General features: G+C 46.1%; 1 protein-coding gene across 1 annotated transcript in view; it reads right to left on the bottom strand.

Annotated features, from left to right (window-relative positions):
• LOC106029820 (unconventional myosin-X-like) overlaps window positions 1-19,968 on the bottom strand; it is an 85,730-nt gene that overhangs the window by 58,014 nt on the left and 7,748 nt on the right. The window contains 9 exon segments of the mRNA XM_048072282.2: window positions 25-128; window positions 1,798-1,882; window positions 2,522-2,535; window positions 3,572-3,696; window positions 6,287-6,421; window positions 6,662-6,849; window positions 10,924-11,042; window positions 11,045-11,081; window positions 15,273-15,371. Coding sequence (XP_047928239.2) covers window positions 25-128; window positions 1,798-1,882; window positions 2,522-2,535; window positions 3,572-3,696; window positions 6,287-6,421; window positions 6,662-6,849; window positions 10,924-11,042; window positions 11,045-11,081; window positions 15,273-15,371 — 906 coding nt within the window.

Raw genomic sequence — 19,968 nt, forward strand, 5'->3', positions numbered from 1 at the left:
AAGAGGTGTTAGAACAGGACTCACCATGACCTTACTGAACATCTCTATGTCATTCAGGTTCTCATCACTCACACAGCCAGACTGGTTCAAGTAACGGTAAGTCTCTGGCTCAGAGAGGGAGAGGCTCTCTGCAACAGAGGAGAAGGATGCAGGGAAAGAGAAAGACAACAATTTATTTAGCATTCATCACTTTCTTTCTATGATCTTAGTCCTCGAAAGCAATAGGTATATTCACCACAGGGGGAGTTCATCTGAACAGACTTCATATGCCTCAGAAGGCACACCTAGACAGTGAATGCACTTGGGAAGGGGAAGAGGAAGGTGTGCAGTAACAAAGCTTGCAGTTGTTTATACAAAATGATTTAGAACAATCAAATCCCAAGCTGACTGCAGAGTCGTGGAAAAATCTTTCAATCCTGAACTGACTCCACAAAAAAAAGGGAAGATGAAATTCAATCTTGTTAAGTGTACAGAAAAGTAGTCTTAACTATATACACATACAAGGAGCTCTAAATTAGGTATTACCACTTGAAACAGTTCAGAGAGTCACAGTAAGATTTCTGTAAACATCTCAGTGCTGAGCAGCAATCAAAAACTGATTACTAAAAACTACACAGAAGGAACACAGAGCAAAACATAAAAACTGATTTAGGTCTCTGCATGTATCTTTGGCACAACCATGTCTTGAACACTATCTGCAAGTTTGATCTCCCAATTCAGAAAGAACAGGGGAGAACTAGAAGATCTATGGAGAAAGGAGAAAAGGGTGATCAAGAAGTAGGAATGCATTACAGATGGGGGGAAGAGAAGCAGTCCGGGACACCAGCTTAGAAAGGGAGATGGGGAAGAATAGCAGAGGCCTGCAGAGATCTGCTGAAGAACAAAACTGTTTTTTGCATGCTTTTCCTGAGTATCTGGTACTACCCACAGCCCCGCTATTTCCCTTTGCTGTAGATGGATGTATGAATTGAGCCACATGGCCATTCCTTCATGAACTGCCTAGGATTGAAGCCATATTCCCTTCCACTCCATGTCAGACCCAATTCTTCCATCTGGTTATTCTGGCACACATAGAATAAAGGCATTGAGAAATTCCCCTGTCCCCCCCCAAACCCGAGTGCAGATGTAACATGTTCCTGCCTGTCTATTTGACCTCCTCAGCAGACCATCAGTGCTCAGCGGTGCCAGGGGCAGGTTCTTGAAAGTGCTTGTAAGGGAATGCTGCACTAGAAAAAGGATTCTTCCACAGATTGCACCTGCTGCTTTCCCCACATGCCCTCCTCCAGACCCTTCTCTCCCTTCTCCATGTACAGAACTATAGACCCTTTGTTCAGATACTAGATGTGTTTTGACTCTAGTGATGCCACTGCACCCCTGGTCTCTTCTCTCTCTTACTACCTATGCTGACGGTTTGTTGCAAAAACATGCCTGTCAGACCAACCCTTGAACTCATCAAACAGCTCCATTCAGCATCTGAATCAAGACTCTTCACCCTTCCTTTGCCTGTAGCCAGTTTTATTATCTCATCTCTCTATACCCCCTCTTCACTTTGCACAGACTTTGTCCTCCATTTCAGAGTGCCTGAGGCATCTTTTCTCATATGGTATTTCTGTCATCCTCAGCCTCTTCCTCTCAACTCCCCTTTCTGTGTTTTCCATGAAATCACCATACAGACTTCAGGAAAAAGTTATGTATCAAGTACCCGAAATATCCATGCTCTAATTGACTTACACCTGCCAAGGCTTCACACGCTGGACTGGAGAGAGGAAAGAGCACTATCCCAGAAAATTAAGTTACCTTTCATCTCCCCGCTCACGCCAGCCAGCAGAGCATAAAAGATGTGGTAATTCCTCTCTCCAGGGTTCTGGTGTACCACTCTGTTCTGAAACAAAGAACACAGGCATAGCCAGTGGAAAGAGATTGCACTTGTGGTCGCAAAGGCAGAGAGAGGACTGAGACGCAGGTAATTCTCTATGGCCAATGCACAAGAGGGGCTTCTTCCAGCTTAGTGATGGTGCTGTCTAAATAAGTTGTACATCAAGATCTTGTCTGGCGCAGCTGTGCATCTAAGCATGTAACTCACTGAGAGAGTGTGCTCATGGTCAAACTGCACCTTGCCAGCTCTGGCCCTGCTCCTCAGTGAGTTCCTGAGTCCAAATAAATCAGAGCAGAGTTGATGGCATTTGGAGTTGTAATCCCATAAGCCTCTCTACAGAACTGAGTTTCCAGGTACTCGCTCGATCTCCCCTCAGTAAACACTTTTTTTTTTTTTTTTTGATTTTCTCTGTAGTGTCCGGTGTTTATCAAAGGCTGGAGAACAGGCTCCAATAAATACAGAACCTCCTATTCCTTCACCACCCTCTTCCTCACTTGGGACAGCTGTGGTAGTAAAACCTGAAGAGCTAAGGTCTGTGCTCCATCGCTGGGATGGAGGCAGCAGCATCCTGCAGGAGAGCTGGCACTGCTCCACTGGGGCTATTAGGAGAGGGCTCACCCAGCAGCCAGTAGAGGTGACACCTACCTTTTCCAGTAAATCTGAACAACATGTTAAGGAGAAAACATTCAAGTGGTATAGAAATACTCCTCCCTATTCCTTGTCCACAAAGGTATTATGTAGCAAAGAGACATTTAAAAGGGCAGGGTCAGATAGAGCATAGGACCTGCACAATGGTGGGATAACCTAACAAAGGATGAGGCACATCAGGGCTGCCTAGAGAGATTAGAGAGAGCACTCTAATCTGAAAGTCCATATTTCATACAGCAAGTCTTGCATCAGTTCTCATTGCTTCTGCAAGAGACAGCTATCTTTCATCTACCGACAACACAAAGAGCAGAGACCAAACAATCCCAGCCTGTTGTTTACAGCAGTAGTAAATTCATCTGGCTGCTACTCCAGTGGAAATTGGTGTGGTTTGCAGTGATCGGCAGCTTTGAACATCAACATCAATAAATGTAGCCAGGGCAGATTTAGCTGCCTCATGTAGACAAAAGATGTGTCACAGCCTTTGGGAGAGGGGTAGACGGGCAAACAAGGAAGAAAGTGGTCATAGCACAACATAATTTGACTCTTTCTTGTCCTTGATTAGGGTTTCAAGGTCCACTGGAGATGGGTGGCCCAAAACAAGGAGCTGTAATTGGCCCTCTGAATTCCTGTTGTCCTTTGCATCCAAATATTGTGCAGGATATACTGGCTCTTGGCTTGGGTTTCACTTTCCTAAATCATGAGTTCATTGGCAGATCTAACATAGGGAATGATCTTCTGGGAAAAACAGGGTGCAGTATACATGAAGGATCTTCCTAGGCAGCAAATTGTAGGGATTTAAGTATCAAGTGTTGTGCCTGTGTAAGTTAAAAGGAAAACTATGTTCCCACCTATTGCATAAACAAGGATTTTCCAGAGTTAGGAGCCACAGCCACAAAACAAACACATCTTTCCCCTTTAGGTTGCAGATTTACCCACATTCATAAACTGACTTTGAGTAATGGTGCTGTGGGATTTCCTGACCCACCCTGAGTTCCTCCCCTCATGTTCACTCACTCCAACCGTGTGGTCCACTGAAGAAAAGGATACAGTCAGTTACTCGTCCTCCCTGGATGTGTCCGTGTTGAGAGAAGTGCAGCTGGATGAACTTGCCAAAGCGGCTGGAGTTGTTGTTATAAACTGTCTTGGCGTTTCCAAAGGCCTCCAGAATAGGGCTGCAAGGAACAAGGCAATGAAGACATGACTGGTGACGCGATACCATTACAACAAAGCCCGTGCCCGGCCTTTTGCCATTTGCACAGCATGCACTGCCACGTGAGATTAATTTGTTGCAGCATCAGACTGGACAAGCAGGAAGAGCTCAAGGGCGAGGAAGGATGGCAAAAGCAATTTAACACACTGCTAGACAAATTTTAAACCTTTGGGATTGGAGCTAATTAAATCAGTCCCTGATCAGTGTGGGCAGCTGGTGTTCATGCTGTCTAGGGCATTCCCCACAAAAGCAGATTCGAAAACGAAAGGTGGCAAAACCCTGTCAGGTTGTGTGCTTAACACAGCAGCATCCCATGAAATAGGCTTGTATTTTTTTCAGGATTTTCAGAAACATCATTTAAGGCAAGTACTCTGTAGCTTTAAAGCACATACTTTTTTTGTTTCTGCTTCCTTCTCTGTAAGAGAAGACAATCTAAGCCATCTCTTAAAATTGCAAATAAACGTTTTCAAACTACCAAACAAACATAGTACTAAACTGATTTGTCTGGTACTGGAACACAAACTTCTTTCTTGTTACTTAAAACTTGGTTAGGTTACAAGCCACATGATTTCCAAGCAGAGGGAATATATACACATCATATATTTGAAAACTTCATTCTAAGAGAGGAAAAAAAAGAAGTTGCAGGGAAAAAAAAATGGTGATGAGCTGAAAAACTTTGTCTCTTGGTCACCTTCCAGTCTTCGGTAGGTAGCATACAAATGGAAAATGGTGAGTTAAAATGCAGTTTGGTTCTTACTCCACAGAGCAGCACCAGGGAAAAAGCCTAATACCATTCAAACTGACACATCAAATGCAGGATTAAAATATTCATGTTTGAAATTTAGCCAATTCTAAAATAACCTGAAGGCCTGACAAGCAAGGAGTCTGGGAGATGCTACAAGCATGGCCTGTATGTGGTCATACTAAATTCTAAAACATACACAATTTTTAACAAAAATGACTGCAGTTGTTACCCTGAGAAAGACTGGCTTTTTAAATGTCTCCATCTATCTACTGTGTGGTTCCACTTGAAGAGAGGGATAGATACAGCATTGTTCAAAATGTAATAATTATAACAGATTATAACACAACAAGTAATTACAACTATAGGTACCACAAAAAATGCTGAAAGTTTCACGCTTTGCAAGCGTTAGCTGCATGAGAAATGTGGTTATGGGAAAGGACCAACAACCTTTAAGAAACTTCAGGCAGTATTTTCATAATTTCTCCCAAACACTTTAAAAAAACAAAAACATAGACATGAAATTTCTTTCTTATGATATATTGCAACCATAGAAAATCCAGTCACGGAAATCTGTAGGCATGGATCAGGAGGAGGCAAGTTCCTTGCCCTGGAGAATTTGAAATCCAAGACCCGTGCCTCTGGAACAAGTATGTAAATAATGGTATTGCACAGGAACATCCCGCTGTGCTCACCAACACCACAAATCAACAGAAACTAATGGGGACAACCAGAAGAAAGGAGGACAGGGTTATACGAACCCCACAGTTGCCGTGAGAGTGCAGTAACCAGCCAGCCAATCTTTACAGCTCTAAATCATGCTAAATTAGACAAGCAAAACACAAGGAAGTATCTTTATAGTTTAGTTTGGCCGTGGGCTCAGTGCATGGACGCAGAAGCCTTTTGGGGCATGGGGAGGAAGGAGGCAGGTGGATGTTGGAGGCCAGCGGCAGCTGCAAGGAGGAGCTGAACCACCACGGGACTAGGTGGGGTTGTGAGGAGTGGCAGCCGTCCTGGGACGGGCCTCTGCCTTCTCGTCCTCAGGGAGAAGGTGCCAAATCAGTCCTCCACACTCGTGTTGGAATGGCTCACGAGGCATACACAAAACAGGCCGTGAGTTCCTGCGCTAATTCACCTCGCAGCGGTGGGGTCTTGCAGGCTGGGGAACCACCTCCTGAGGTAAGCTTTCTGGATTACAGTCAAGTTACCACTTAACCGCTAAGCAGGCTTCAGCCTTTTAAGCCACTCTCCCCAAAGCAGATTTTGCAGGTCTTGACTCGTGACTGTATAGCACTTAAGAGCTTTTTTTCTACCTTTCCTTTTTTTTCACACACACGGTTCAAAGGTTTCCAGCTTTATTCACCACGCTGCTATGCAGCAGGGAGGGAGGCTACCCACATAGCGGGGCGATGTGCCACAGAGACGGGGGCCTGAGACCTGGGTTGAGGGCAGCGCCGTGACTCGACAGCAAGCTTGAGGGTGGGCATGGCAGGGGAGTTACTACTGAAGGATGAAGAAATCTTAGCTTTGGCTGGAGTATTAATTCTCCAGCTGCCACACACACCCCACACTGTTATTGGAAGAAGCCTAATTCAAGGATATCTGAGATAGCAACCAGTTGGTGACATCCCAGCGAGACCACAACCTCCACACCTCCCTGACGCACCTCCATTTAGCTGCACGAGCATCCCAGCCCACATTTGACCCAACCCGCGCTCAGGCTCAAGCAGCCCAAATGCAAACACATCCAGAAGGCAGTGGCCTGCACACAGGCAGCTGTGGAGACCCACGGTATGGAGGTGAAGCACACCTGCTCTCCAGGATGGCTTCTTCCACGTGCGTGCTCTTCTCAGAGGCTGGGGCCCCAAGGGAGGTCTGGCTCATGGCTGACAGGAACTTCAGCAGCAGCTTGGTGCTCTCAGTCTTTCCGGCTCCACTTTCTCCGCTGTTGAGGAAAAGACATATGTTCCACTCACAGCTCCAGGGCAGACTGAGCTAACAGCCATCCCACCCACAGCAGAGAGGTGATCTCCAGGAATAAACATACAGCATGGCCTCTGCAGCAGGCAGGGGAGAGGCAAAGAGTAGGGTGGTGCAGGTATTTAGGCAAAAGTCATAGCAAATGGAGTAGCGAGAGCAAGGCATGTCATGCAGTCAGGGAGTAGCTGGTTCTCCCGTTTCTGACCTTATCAGAACACACTGGCTGTCATGGCGCTTCCACAAGCAGCAGTAGCACTCGTTAGCGGTGGCGAAGATATGGGGAGGCAGCTCACCCAGGCGGTGCTGTCTGTACAGGTCTATGGCATCCACACTGTACAGACCAGGGATGGGCTTGTAAGGATTTACTGATGCCAGGATGGAGCCAATGTTTGTCTAAGGGGAGAAAACAAAACACAGCAAAGAAATAAAGCTCCAGAAAAAAAAAAAAAAAGAAAAAAAAAAAGACAACAAACCTGGTCCTGAAACAACTCATGGTGAAGGGAGGAAATGAGGAAACTGGGCTTCGGCAGAGAGCTCCCCAGTTTGGCAAAAAATGTCAAACCCCAGTGCAGGGGCTGCATCACTGGATCACTGGGACTGGGTATGGATGGGGTGGTTTGAGTTTCACTGTTTGACAATAAAATGTTCTTAGTCCGTTGTCTTTGCTAAATTATGCTTAAACAATTCAAAAACATGAAGCCATCTTCATACCCAGCTACCTTGTATGATGCTTGAAGCTGAAAAGCACAGTCGGGACTGAAGCGGGGTCAGAAGACACCTTCAAGGCCCCTCTCCAGGATTCTAAGTGGAGGGGGCTTGGCTGGGTTCAAGCAGCTCCTGGACAAGGAGGGGACACGGAGACACACACATGCAAAGAGCCACTAAAGCGTATCATTCATCTGCTGAAACGTACTGTTTGGAGCAGCTTAAATCAAGTGGTAAAGCCAAATCAAAATTGACAGCTGAAGCTCAAGGATTTCAGGACAAAAACACTGTTACATTTTCTAAACACTTTATTTTGAAAATATTTCTTTTGAAAATCTCCCAGTTTAAGAAGAGTTTACAAGGTTTAAAATGAAATACCCGAAGCCTAGTATCTAATTTCAAACATTTTCTTTTGTGAAGTCAGAAGGAAATTCATTCAGCTTTTTAGGGCATGTTTTTTTCAGTGCAGCCAACCAGCTCAAATCCAGTTATTCTCAGAGCTGCAGTTCAGAGCAATGGTGCCACCTCTCTCCTTAACAACGAATTTGTAATATGGTTAAAGTCCAGCTTAAATGCTGATGCTGGTGTGGTGGCATCCTTCACAGGGCTCCCACACCTTGGGCTGCTCTGCTCCAGGGACACCCATCCTCAGCAGAGGTGTCAGAGGTAACCCTTAGAGAGCTGCATTAGGTAAAAAGCCTTGTGGCCAGGGGCAAGATCTAGCGTTATGTCCAAAACATGAACTATCAGTCACCACATATGGATATAAGGATTTGCATGCATCCACTGGATAAGCTGTAAATGAAACACTTGGTGTCGAGAAAGACACATGCATTCTCCCTGCCAAATGAAATCTGGGGACATACTGCAATGCTACGCTCCGAAGCCAGAAGCCAGACTGATAAGATGCTGTAGTCACCAAACTATATGAGTCATTTATTAAAGCAGCGATCACAGATCATCAGGGAAAAAACAGCACCTAGGCCTAACTGCGTTATCAGCAGTACCCGTATGAGCAGACTAGCATGGAACAAGTCTTGAAGATCGTCTTATATGGAACTTTGTAGGCAGAAATAAAATTAATTGGCAATAGAAGCAGTAAGCAAGCAGATGATCTTTGCAAGAAAAGTGGGAGGAAATGAGAAAGCACTGAGAAAGAGAAAACGGATTAGGAAAGAGCACCGTACAACCAGCTGAGCAACAGATATTGTGTGGAGACTGGATAACAGAGATGTTCAGAAATCCATCCTAACTCTTCTCCCAAATCTTCACAGAGCTTTTTCCTCTCATATGTTTTATTCTGCACTTCTCACTCTATTTTCATCTCTCCCATGGAACAGAGACCCTGCCGCAGCCCTTCCCAGAACTTCCACTGCCGCCATCTCTCAAAGGTGTTTCTAGGAAACTTTTCCATTTCCCAGTTGCAGTCTTCATCACCTGAAGCCCCTTACAGATTACTTCTGTTCACAATTTATAACAGCAGTTGCATTTGTGCATCAACCAGGCACATACTGGCCACTGTATTAGCAAGGAGTGATCTTCCCCAGACAACTCTGCAGAGCAGGACATGCCATGTTTGGCATGTCTACTTCTCAGGTCCTACAAGGGTGGCTAGACATGGCAGAGCTAGAAACAGCAAAAAATGTGATGGTCCAGCTCCTGGCTCATTTATACATCACTCACATTATGTTGGGTATACTTTTACTAAAGGGTTCGGGAAATGCAGGAATTGCTAAATGCTGCAGGCTGTTGCTGTGCTCACATAATTTTCTGAAACAGCTTGGTAGAGCCTGAAAAAAAAAATCTTTGGAAAACAAAAGATATCAATTTGACATCCTCTGATAATTATTATTACCCTAATTAATTAATATTATCATTGCCCTAATTACTATTAATAATTTATTATTATTATTTTAATTCTGGTGTTTCCAGGTTACCGATTCATTCAGTGCTTTTGTTTTCCAGAAAATGATGATATTTCTCAGCTTTTTCTGATCTCTGTGATTTCCTTCGAGATATTTTTGGCCCTGACTGATGGGCATAACTCCACTCAGTACAGCTTTACCTGCAGCCTTAGCCTACTACATTCAATCTGTTGAGTCTGTTAAGGTGGTATTAAATAAACTCAGACATTCATTTCTGGTATTGGCGGATCACTGCAAATCATTAGGTGGCACTACAGCTGACATTCTCATGCTTAGCTGAAAACCGCACGCAGCAGCGCTATGGCAAAACTAACAGCTAGTGATGGGGTAGCTGTAGCGTTAACGTCTGCACTGCAGAAATGCATCACACGTGTCAGGTCTGGTGCCCGCCAGGTCGGGCAGTGCACAGCCATACACCAGATACAGTCCCACTACAGGAGGGGCTCGCAGTCCTTCACTGAGGTGTTCCAGAAGTCAGGGCCCTTCGTAAACCTCCCGGACACTCAGCTCTGAGGCATGCAGCTGAGATGCATACATTAGGCGCAGGTGAAAAATGACATGACACCTGAACGTTAACCCCTTTACACACGGCTGGTGGAGGCACGGAGCTGGAAGAGGAGCAGGAGTGACAGACCAGCGCCAGAGGCTTACGGAGAGAGGGTCCTGTGACACGGTCACAGAGCACGTGGCGTGGCATTTCTGGCACGGGGCACTGACTGAGGAGACAGCCCTGCCTCACGTTGCAAAGCGTGAGGGAGAGCAAACGGGAGACGGACACCCAAAAGGGGGACTGTTCACTGGCAAAGAGCTGCACAGACACACCGCGGGTGTCAAGCACTGGTCAGACAGGGCAGCAAGGCCAAGGGCTGCCCAAACAGTGTGTGCACATGGGGGCTGTGCTGAGAGACAGCAGGCAGGGGTCTGCAGAAACCAGAAAGGATGCGCAGCATCCTCCACATCCCACTGCGGGAGATGTTTCAGAAACCGGGTCACTTTATTGATCATTTCCTGGAATACAGGTGCATAGGGTTCGGTTGCCCTAGTAACAGTTGCTACGCAACACAGATTTACATTTTTCCTGTCATAATCTGAAAAACTCTGGGTACACATACAGGACGGACAGGCAAGATAAGGGTAAAGAAGGCCAAGGCAGTCTTCACAATATTTCCTCCTTGTCCTCTCCAAGCCTCGCCAGAGCACGCTGCCATCCCAACAGCCTCACGCCCAGTGTGCTTTCCCTCACGCATCCCTCTCCTGCCACTTATCTCCTTCCTGAGGGCCCAAGAGGGAATCAGGACATGCATTGGGTATTCAGCTGTGCAAGGAGAGCAGAGCACCTAATAAAGACAGAACTGCTTGTACAAGCAGAAGTAGGCAACCGGTTTGCTTTCCTAGTTTAGTTGAGCTCTTTGTCCAAATCAGGAGGGTATCTCAACAACACCCTGTGTGCACTGCACTTTTCAGTCTACTTGGCCATCTATAACCTCTGAACTGCAACAACGGGGAATCTGGGGAACATGAACACCAGCTGGTAAAACACGGATGTTCATGGAGGATACAGAGCTGCACAACTACCACAGATCCTAGAGGTTCTAGGATTTGTGTTCATGTTTGGAAAGTTCTTCTAGATATGCAAAGAGGCCTCTCTGGTAGGGGTAGGATCTCATAGGGCTGATGGAGCTGGCAAGGCACAAAGCAGAAAAAATCTCCCCTTTTAACCACACGAAACAATGCTCAGGAAACAATGCTAAAATCAGTGTTTCCCATGAAAAGTGCCAGCCCCAAAGGTAAACAAAAATCGTCAGCCTGAAGGGATGTGGCCCAGTCGAGCACTTACATAGATGTTACCCTGCTGGTAGCGCTGGTGCAGGTTAAGCAGGATGGCAGCTTCGTGCAGATCTCCCAGCATGGACATGTCTTCTACCCCATCGATGCTGGTCTGGTGCATTGGCAAGACTTTTCTCTGGAAAGGGAGGCCTTGGGGCACTGGAACACCTGGAGGAATGGGGAGAAGGACAAATAAGAGCATGCCACCTGGCCATACAGTTTGATTTCCTACCAGAAACAAGTGCTTTTCCACAGCTTTATCCTTCAGCACTGGAAAAGGAAATGAATAAGGCACGGATCCGTTCCCTATTTGTATAGTAGTTCCTCTATTCCTGTTCCTACCTATTTGAGCTCCTTGGCCAGAACCCATAAAGCACACACCCTTCCTTTGCTACAGAGTTGTTCTCTCACCTCCAGTACTGCCAGGAACAGACCAATACAGGGCTACCTGATTCCTACTGAAGCCCCCTTAGCAGGAGCAGGGCACCACCAGGTGCACCAGGCTAGGCACGTAGCACACGCTGTGCTCATGCCTGTGAGCAATGGTGGCAGCTGCTCCCAGGAGACCAAGAATGGTCTTTCAAAGAAGCACAGGGCGATCACGTCTCTGTCTGTAGCATGGTCTAGGCAACGCTCATTCACATTCCAGGTTTGGCCTTGGAGCAAACAGTGTCTGAGAGAGGGAGAGGTTTTTGTGTTGAGGGCAAAGGAAAGCGGGCAAAGCAGCTGAGAAGCCAAAGGAGTGACATCCTGTGTGCATGCTGGCATGGACATACGTGATGTGGCTTTCAAAGTGCTTGTACAATGACATCTATTAACTTCTGTCACTGCTCTGGGAAGTGCCTTCTCCTCTGTCAACAGAGTTGCAATGTTCCTGCCTCATTGCTGCAACCTTCTTCCTGCTAGAGCTTCCTCCTCCTCAATAACCCACTCTTCAGCTATCGGGTCATCTTCACCCCCGTTCACACAGCTGAGATTACATTGCCGTTCCCCTCCACCATAGCCACATCCCAGCCCTCCTTTCCTCCTCCTCAGGCACGATGCTGGCATTTCACAATGCTATTTCAGTTGCTTCCCACTCTTGGATTCAACCGTGTGCCATCTCCCACCCATCCTCCCAGGCTGTGCTAGATAGCCAGACCCAAGCTGTGCAGATGGGACACTTCACACGGGCAGCCTGGAGGAGAAGCAAACCAGCCCGCAGTAGCCTTTCCAAAGTAACTTGGGCTTTTCTTTCCCTTCCGAGGCACCGGTCTCTACTTCTTCTTCATCCCTGCTTGTCAGGTCACCAGGTGCCACCAAAGGACCTGACAGACCCCACAGAGAGCGAGCCCTCGGTGTATAGCATGGATCTCAGTGCTTTCTCCTGCCTGCTCCCTTGCAGTCCTCGGGCTGCTGTAGCTGCTAAGAAGAGGCCAGCCCGGCAGCTGGAAGCTGCAGACAGAATCAGGTCACCCTGCCCCCTCCCAGCCACCTCGCCAGAGCTGGAGCTGCGGCAGGGAGCTCAAGGCAGCAGCACCATGCAGGCGCCAGCCAGTGCCCCCTCCAGCCCCTACCCACACCGCTGATGGAGCAGGAGGGGATAACCTGCTGCAGGATCTTTGTCTTTGGAGCAGACACTGCATACGCTTCCATGGGAGAAATAGGGGAGCAGGTTGGGAGAGTCGGACAGAGAAATTTGGGGGACAGTACAAGCTACAAAGGTACGCCTTGAGCAAAACCACTACAGCGCTTTCAGACCATGAGGCAGCAAACCTGCCCACTTCTCTTCTCTCTGCTGACTCGGACTGATTTTGGAAGGGGACAAGTCCAAAACGGTATGATGTGATCTGCCTGGCAATTACTCATTTACCACCACACTGTCAGCACTTGTGGCTATTTGGGCCAGACAAGAAACAATAAAAAAATGTCTAGGGAAAAAGCTGAGTGCACAAGTGTCTCAAAAGATAGCAGACGTTTGGCAGCACCTGTGCCAAGAGGCTGCTATGCCTGAACAATAATTGTGTGATGGGTCAGAGCTTGTTTACTTCCTCCTGTAGAAAAAAAGGAGAAAATGGGACCCTGAAGAGTAACACGGCCCTGAATACAAGGCTAAATGATTAGTCAGGACTAGATCATCATCTATTAACCCTGTCTTGAGACTCTTGATTGTGGTTATACATCATCCCTCCCTAAAGAAGAATCTGGTCCAAGACCCACAGTTACACAGGTACTCTGGCAGGACTGTAGCAAAGCCACAGCGAGAGGAGCGTTCATTAGCTCTGGTACCCTCTGGACAGAAACACTGCATAGGTGAAATTATTCCCTGGAGGAGCAGACTGATGCTACATTGACACCCTAACTGAGTCCAAGATGTCACCTGTCTCTCCCCAAGGCTGGGGAAGTTCACCGATACCCTTGCCCAGCACTGCGGTACTAGCAGCTCACCCTTCCTCAGGTGGAAACTGGGTCCTCCAGCCCCACTGGGATATGGGGGGGGGGAGTGTTCCCCATGCCTGTCAGAGGCATGTGGCACGGGGAAGAGCTTTCAGGTCTTCCCTAGCACTGGGAGAGGGCTGACGTTTAGCCTGTCCTCTGGCTTCCAGGGTGGACACTTTTCCTGTCTCCATATCACCAGGGATCATCCAGGGTCCTGGAGACAGGAGACGTGTTTTTTTGTTCTGCCCACTGTCGTGCCAAAGGGGTTTTCCCTGAGAGGAGCTCTGACGTTTCAAAGGCACAGACGTGACCCAGACACGATGACTCTCCACCCTTAGAGCTTGCAGGGTGCTGCACTGACTCTGGCCAGCCAGGCCCTTTCCCACCTCCAGCCACGCCAGGAAAGAGGCCTTCGCTACTCCCCCACTCAGTTCTGGACTCCTCCATCAGCCTGGAGCACAGTTCAGAGGGCTCGGCACTATCCTGCCTCAGGTATGGTAAGCCAGGGCTGGCTTCAGTGGTTTGCATTACTGAGCTGGTTCCCCTGGCTAATTTTCCCTGAAGCAAGTGAGAAAGCACAGACAAACCGATCCCGCAGCAGAGCTGCCTCTGGAATCCCCCTTTTCCAAGAACAGATAATGTTTAAAGGGAAAATTATAGGTATTAGCAAGCAGGTTTTTTTTAAATTTGGGAAGAAAAATATCTTTTAGTCTTCTAAGTGCAAACAAGCCATCAAATACCACACAGGTACTTCACAACACAGCCAAAGATTTCTGCTTTCTCCCCAGTAATGAAGTTTTCCTCCTCAACCCCAAGTTCACCCATTAGTGTGACCCTGAGCACACAAGCAAAGCTCCCACCCAGCATCTGTTATGTTTATTCATAACGCTTTGGGCTGGTCTGTCTTGAATGCGGTTTCCAATCTCTTGTGTTTCATAAAGCGTCAGCTCCTCCTTTCCTTCCAGGAAGTCACATTTCTGATGGATTTGTTGCTTGAGAAGTTTTTAAAGAAATAATAACAAATGGCAAAAGCCCTGAAGTGTAAGACTGGACATCTTACCTCAGAGCCGCAGGGAAGCTGGGCCAGAGCAAGCACGAGGACACTAGATTTAGAGATCAACTGGGTCATCCAGTCCAAACCCAAATGAAGATGTTTTCATCTGAGTTTTCACCAGGGATAAAACAGACGATCCCTCCTACAGCTGCCAAGCAATAAGCAATGAAGAAGCAAGGCAAGGGAAGCACACAGGACAGCTGTTGTGGAGGGCACTGACTAGAGAAAGCCCCAGAGCCACCACCATGTGCTTTTTCCTGAATAAGCCATAAAGCGCACAGCCAAATTTGACTCAGAAAAAACCCTCAGTGGTGGCAGTTAATAGTTTTCCCAGGGTTAGCAAGCTGAGCTGACTCACTGAGGATTTGGACAGTCCCCAGAGGTCACTTCCTACCAACATAACTCCACGAGCACTGCAGCAGGCACACCAGGGAATTGCAAGGAGCACAGGGCTGGAAATAGGGCAGGGAAGAGGTTTGTTCCCCATTGCTGGCGGAGAGCAGGCAGAGCTGAACAGAACAGCCCTTACGGCCGCGTGGCTTGGAAGAACTGCATCCTGGCAAGAAGGGCCGATTACCTGGTGGGGCTCCATCCTTCCTAGGAGCCTTTTGCCAATATGGTGCTATCGTTAATGCAGCTTCATCAGAGATGGCACAAGAACAGCCATGCAAAGTGAGGTGAGCAGACAAATGAAGAGAAGAAAGGGAGACCAATCTTCTTTCTAACCTTAGTTAGACCTTTGGCATGGTTTATAATAGAGTTGGGATACTTTTCAGACAGTGGCAGCACTTGAACTGATACATTTCCTTTTAACATAAATATGCAAGATCCTGAACTCCATCTTGCAACTTGGCGTAGGCTACAGCCTCATGCAAACCTCCACTTACCATGCCATAATCTGAGGTGAAGAGCACGTTTCCATCGGCACATGAGCCAACAGTGCATGGCTGCAGCTGGTCCTGCTCCCGCAGCCATACCCTGGCACCCTGCAAAAATCAAAAAAACTCCCATTAGAAAGAACTGGAGCCTGAGAGGTCTGCACGTGGGGTGTGAACACTCAAGGAAAGCTGGAGGAAGATGCAGTGTTCTAAGGCTACTTCCTAACTGCAGCTGCTTACAAGTTTTAAGTGAGTTCTACTTAAGTTTTCAGGGAAACTAGTTTGAACTTCTTTAATATAACATGAGAGGAACAAAAATCAGCTTTAATGAGCTTCGTGAAGAAACCAACATAAGAAAACATCAGTTTTTATAGAAAGTAACGGAAAGATACAAACACAAAATAGTGGGTTAGACTGTCTAAACATTTTTCAACTTAGAATAGCAAGTCATCAAAAGTCATGCTATAATAATAATAGAAAATGTAAATAAAGCCTGTTTACAATTTCATACACCCACACGTCACTATAGGTCAAAATGCTCTCAGAAACCATCAGCCAAAGCTAAGCAGATTTCACAGAGCTTTCTGCTTTCGTCTCTTGCAAGAGTTTCCTTGGGTAAGTGACATGATTTGCGTGTTTTTCTGATGTATATATACACTGATGTACATGCGATGTATATAGTCTCACACACGCACTACAATATCTTAAATTGCTCAGTGTCTCCCCAGACAACCCTGAGCACAACGGCAGACTTCTGGTAACACGCATATATGTCCAGTCGAAGTTGATTCTCAGCCTTGTATTTCAAGACCTCAATACACAAAGCCAGGCTGTGTCACAGGATGGGTGAATGGCTTTGCTGCGAAAACCTGGGCGGAGGGAAAGGTTCAGGGGAAGGTGTCAGGATGTGAGCAGAGATCAAAGTCTGGGGATCACCATACCAAATGTAAATCACATCTGCAGCGGCTGTTGCAAAGGCAAAGCTGTATGAATTGCATGGATCTTAAGTCATGAAATAGATTTAAGAATTACTGCTAAAAAAAGTATTAGAAACTAGGCTTGTGGATAAGAAGTCTTTAGATAGTACAATGGAAAGAAGGGGCCCAAAATGCAACTTTAATGGGTGCCAACTGACAAATAGGAAGCAGTGTGTGAGTTTCGTTTGAAAACTTTCTGGTTACATAGAAACACAGCCAAGGCAGCTGATCTGTGGCCTCCTAGTAGTCATCACTGCCCTGTGGCCACACCAAGACACCTCTGTCACCGTGCAGATGATCTTAAACTTTACATGTTTATTTGGGCTAGGTAATAAAAAGGTCACGAAGACCAAAATTATTTTAGCTTTTTTGATGGAGCTTTCACCAGAATCATGCCCAAGATGTGTTGTGCAAGTATGCAGCCAGTCAGCATCTAGAAAAAAGAGATAAAATGCAAGAAGAACAAGCTGCCCCACCAGACACAGTCTGCATTATGCAGAATTAGGCACAACATCAAACTGCTCTTCAGTTATTGCAAACCAATGTGTTCTGTCTTCCCACAGAAATCAAACTCTGCTTAGCTAGGTATTCAGAAAAAGCCAAAGTGCTGAACTGTTCAGGAATATTAAGAACATCCCGCTTTTTTCAATCGATTCATAAACCTACTTTCTTCCTAATTTGTTTTATAACCCTAACATATTGATTATGAAAGCCCTCTTAAACATGTCAGCACCATTACCTCCTTGTTTATAGGCTTATTATATTTGAAGAGATATGATAGGATTTCCATATTAGACAGAATGTGGAACAATAGTTTATTCTTACTGGTTTATTTTTCTATTTTTAACTACTTTGGTCACTTTAAATACTTTAAAACCCTGGATTTTCCTTTCTGTAGAAGATGGACCTATTGAACAACCTCCAGCCCTCCCAGTTAAGGAACAGGTTTTAATGAGATTAAGAAAGCCGGCATAATTCTAGTTTCACTGCTATGTTCTCCTTTAGATTTCCCACAGCAGGCAGACTGATTTCACATCACTAGATGAATGAAAAACACTAGTGCAAGGATGTATGCCAATGCAAGGATTGTGTGTGAAGCTCAGCCCCCACAACCAGTGAGCAATTGCAATAGAGAAATGTTTTCTTAATGTTACAGATTCGAGTTTCAAGATCCCAGAGAGATAGTAAGCAATGCATTGAATAGAGAATTTGAGGGACTGGTAGAGATCTTCATGACATCCTCTTAACATTTTCTGAATTTTTTGATGCTTTAGAGAGTGTCTTGAGGTACCCAGGCAAGACATTGGTGGTTAGAAATCATCCATGTCCCAAATCGTATTCAGACTGCACAAACATCTTCCACTAACACATGTTGCTGTTCACATCTTTTTCACTAAAGGCCCCTAGCTACCATCACAACATCAAGAGCAAAGAATAATCATCAGAAAACTGAAAATATGTTCCTGGAGCTCCCAACAAATAGCAAGATGAAAGAAAACCTCTTCTAATACACTTAGCACATTCTCAGCAGTGCACTCTCAACAGCCTGCAGACGCCGCTAACCCACAAGATCATAGGTGGGAGCTCCATTAGTCAAGAGCTGGACCCACACCCTCCCCTGCACACACGCACAGCATTAGCAGCATGCCTTCCTCGCAAGACCTCGTGCACACCTGCAGACAAAGAGAACCCGGGTTACACACACTTCCCGCTCACTAAGCTCAGAAATGAGTTTGGAGGAATAGGCAGCTGATGATCAGCCACACAAGAGATGCTCCATAGGCACCAACTCTGATTTTTTATTAGGTATCATTTAGAGGTGAGAAGGAGGGAGATGGACGGGGTGATCCCTCTATCTTTGACTCCTAGGAATTATCAGAAAGTCCAGACTGACCCAGTTCCCTTTCCCAGCAGAAGTCCGTGTACAAATATAGTAAGAAATACTCCCAAAAGCAGAAGACCTACTTCCCTTGTACAGTATTGCATCATTTTCTACACACTTAACAGGAGATCCTTCTCCTGCATGCTGCCCAAGAGCAGAGGGCAATGCGATGAAACTCCCAGGCACTAGGGCATTTCAGCTGCCCAGGACTTACTTCAGTCCACTTTGATGTTGCAGTAGTTTTCGCAACAGCAATTGCCTCTGCCCAGTAGAAGTGCACTGCACCCATTTATTTTGTTTCCAGAAGGAGCATCGTGCTGAGACAGCCAGAATAGGAACCACAGAGCAAATTATTCTAACTTCTGCCCGGCATAACACCTATTTCCTGAAAGACTGAGTTTGTTTTAGTGCATCTCCTTCCATCAGCCCTTTTTTTCTAAACATGAAATTCCCCAAGGAGCCTTGACTAAATACAGAAACAGATGGCGACACCAAAGAAACTGCCCTCACATCGTTCCCCTCTCCCCCAGTACCATGCATTTCATTGATCATTTGAAAGGATTAAATTGAGCAGAAAACTTAAGAACTGCCAGGCAGCAAGACTAAGCTTCCATGGGAGAAGCAAGAGAAGCAAAGCAGAACAGCAATCTGCTGGGGTCGGGCGGGTCCCAGCTCCCACAGGCAATACAGATGATGGGAAAAACCCTGCTCTCCTAGCACGAGGTGGAAAAACCTCAGTTTTTTGACTGGGATAGAGAAATTCTTACCTGCATCCAGAAACAAAAAAATATCACAAAAAATGAAGCAACAAGTAATCACTGTTTTGAAAAGAATATATTAATGGACAGCTAAGGAATAGAGTGATGATTTTGTGTAACTGTTTTCAAATGAATAAAACTGGTAAAATACTAAAGATATTTAACTTGAGTTCCTTTTATAATGAGAATAGCTCTTCCCCTCCTGATTCCTCTTTTAAGTAGGATTTTGTCAAATTACCCCAACACCTTCAAACAGAGCAACAACAGCAGCTACTAAAAGAAGAATAAAGTAGTAATGTACCAGAGTTCCTGTACCAAGAGGTCACTTGGATATTAAACAAACTCAGAGACCAGCATCCTCATTCCTACGGTCTCAGTGACAATCTGTCCACAATCTGGCCTTACCACAAAGTGCATAGCAAAGCACAATCCTGAAAACTGATCCCATAACAGGGAGTTATAATTTAGAAAATAAAGTTGCTTGCATACCAAGAGCAATGTTTCATCAGCCCTGTCTCACGCTCACAGCATTGTCTTTCACTGAGGACACTGAACTCCAGGACATAATTTTTCTGTTAACACAGCACCTGGCACCTGGAAATCCTTGTGCACGATCTTCCCTCCTTGTGCACAAATCTGCGCAGCTCCCAGGAGCACCAGGTGGGTTTATCGATGTTCCAGGAGATACTCAAAGAGGAAAAATGCTTTTGGTTGAAAGATACTTTCCAGAGAACGAACCATGCACACAACTGCCTAGCTTGCTTCCATTATGGCATGTTTTTGTGATGTTTTCTTTGTGAATGAACAAGACTCTCAGCTTGCAGACCTATCTGCAGATACATACTATGAGAGGCCCTTGCAGGGCCTTGGTTTGGGCCAACTCCTCCATCAGCCATTCTGCAAGGGGCAGGGATGTCTCAGAAAAGGACTCCCCTGCACTGTGAGTCCAAGTTAAACATCACTGTGGGTGCTACAAGTTTTTCAGCTATACATACTGTTGTGTATATGCATACCTTTGTCCTGAGGCTGTTCAGTAGGTATTAGGTATCCAAGCCTTGTGTTTTCCCTGCCGATGGATCCATGTGCTC

The sequence above is a fragment of the Anser cygnoides genome, chromosome 6, assembly GCF_040182565.1.
Source record: "Anser cygnoides isolate HZ-2024a breed goose chromosome 6, Taihu_goose_T2T_genome, whole genome shotgun sequence".
NCBI lineage: Eukaryota > Metazoa > Chordata > Aves > Anseriformes > Anatidae > Anser > Anser cygnoides.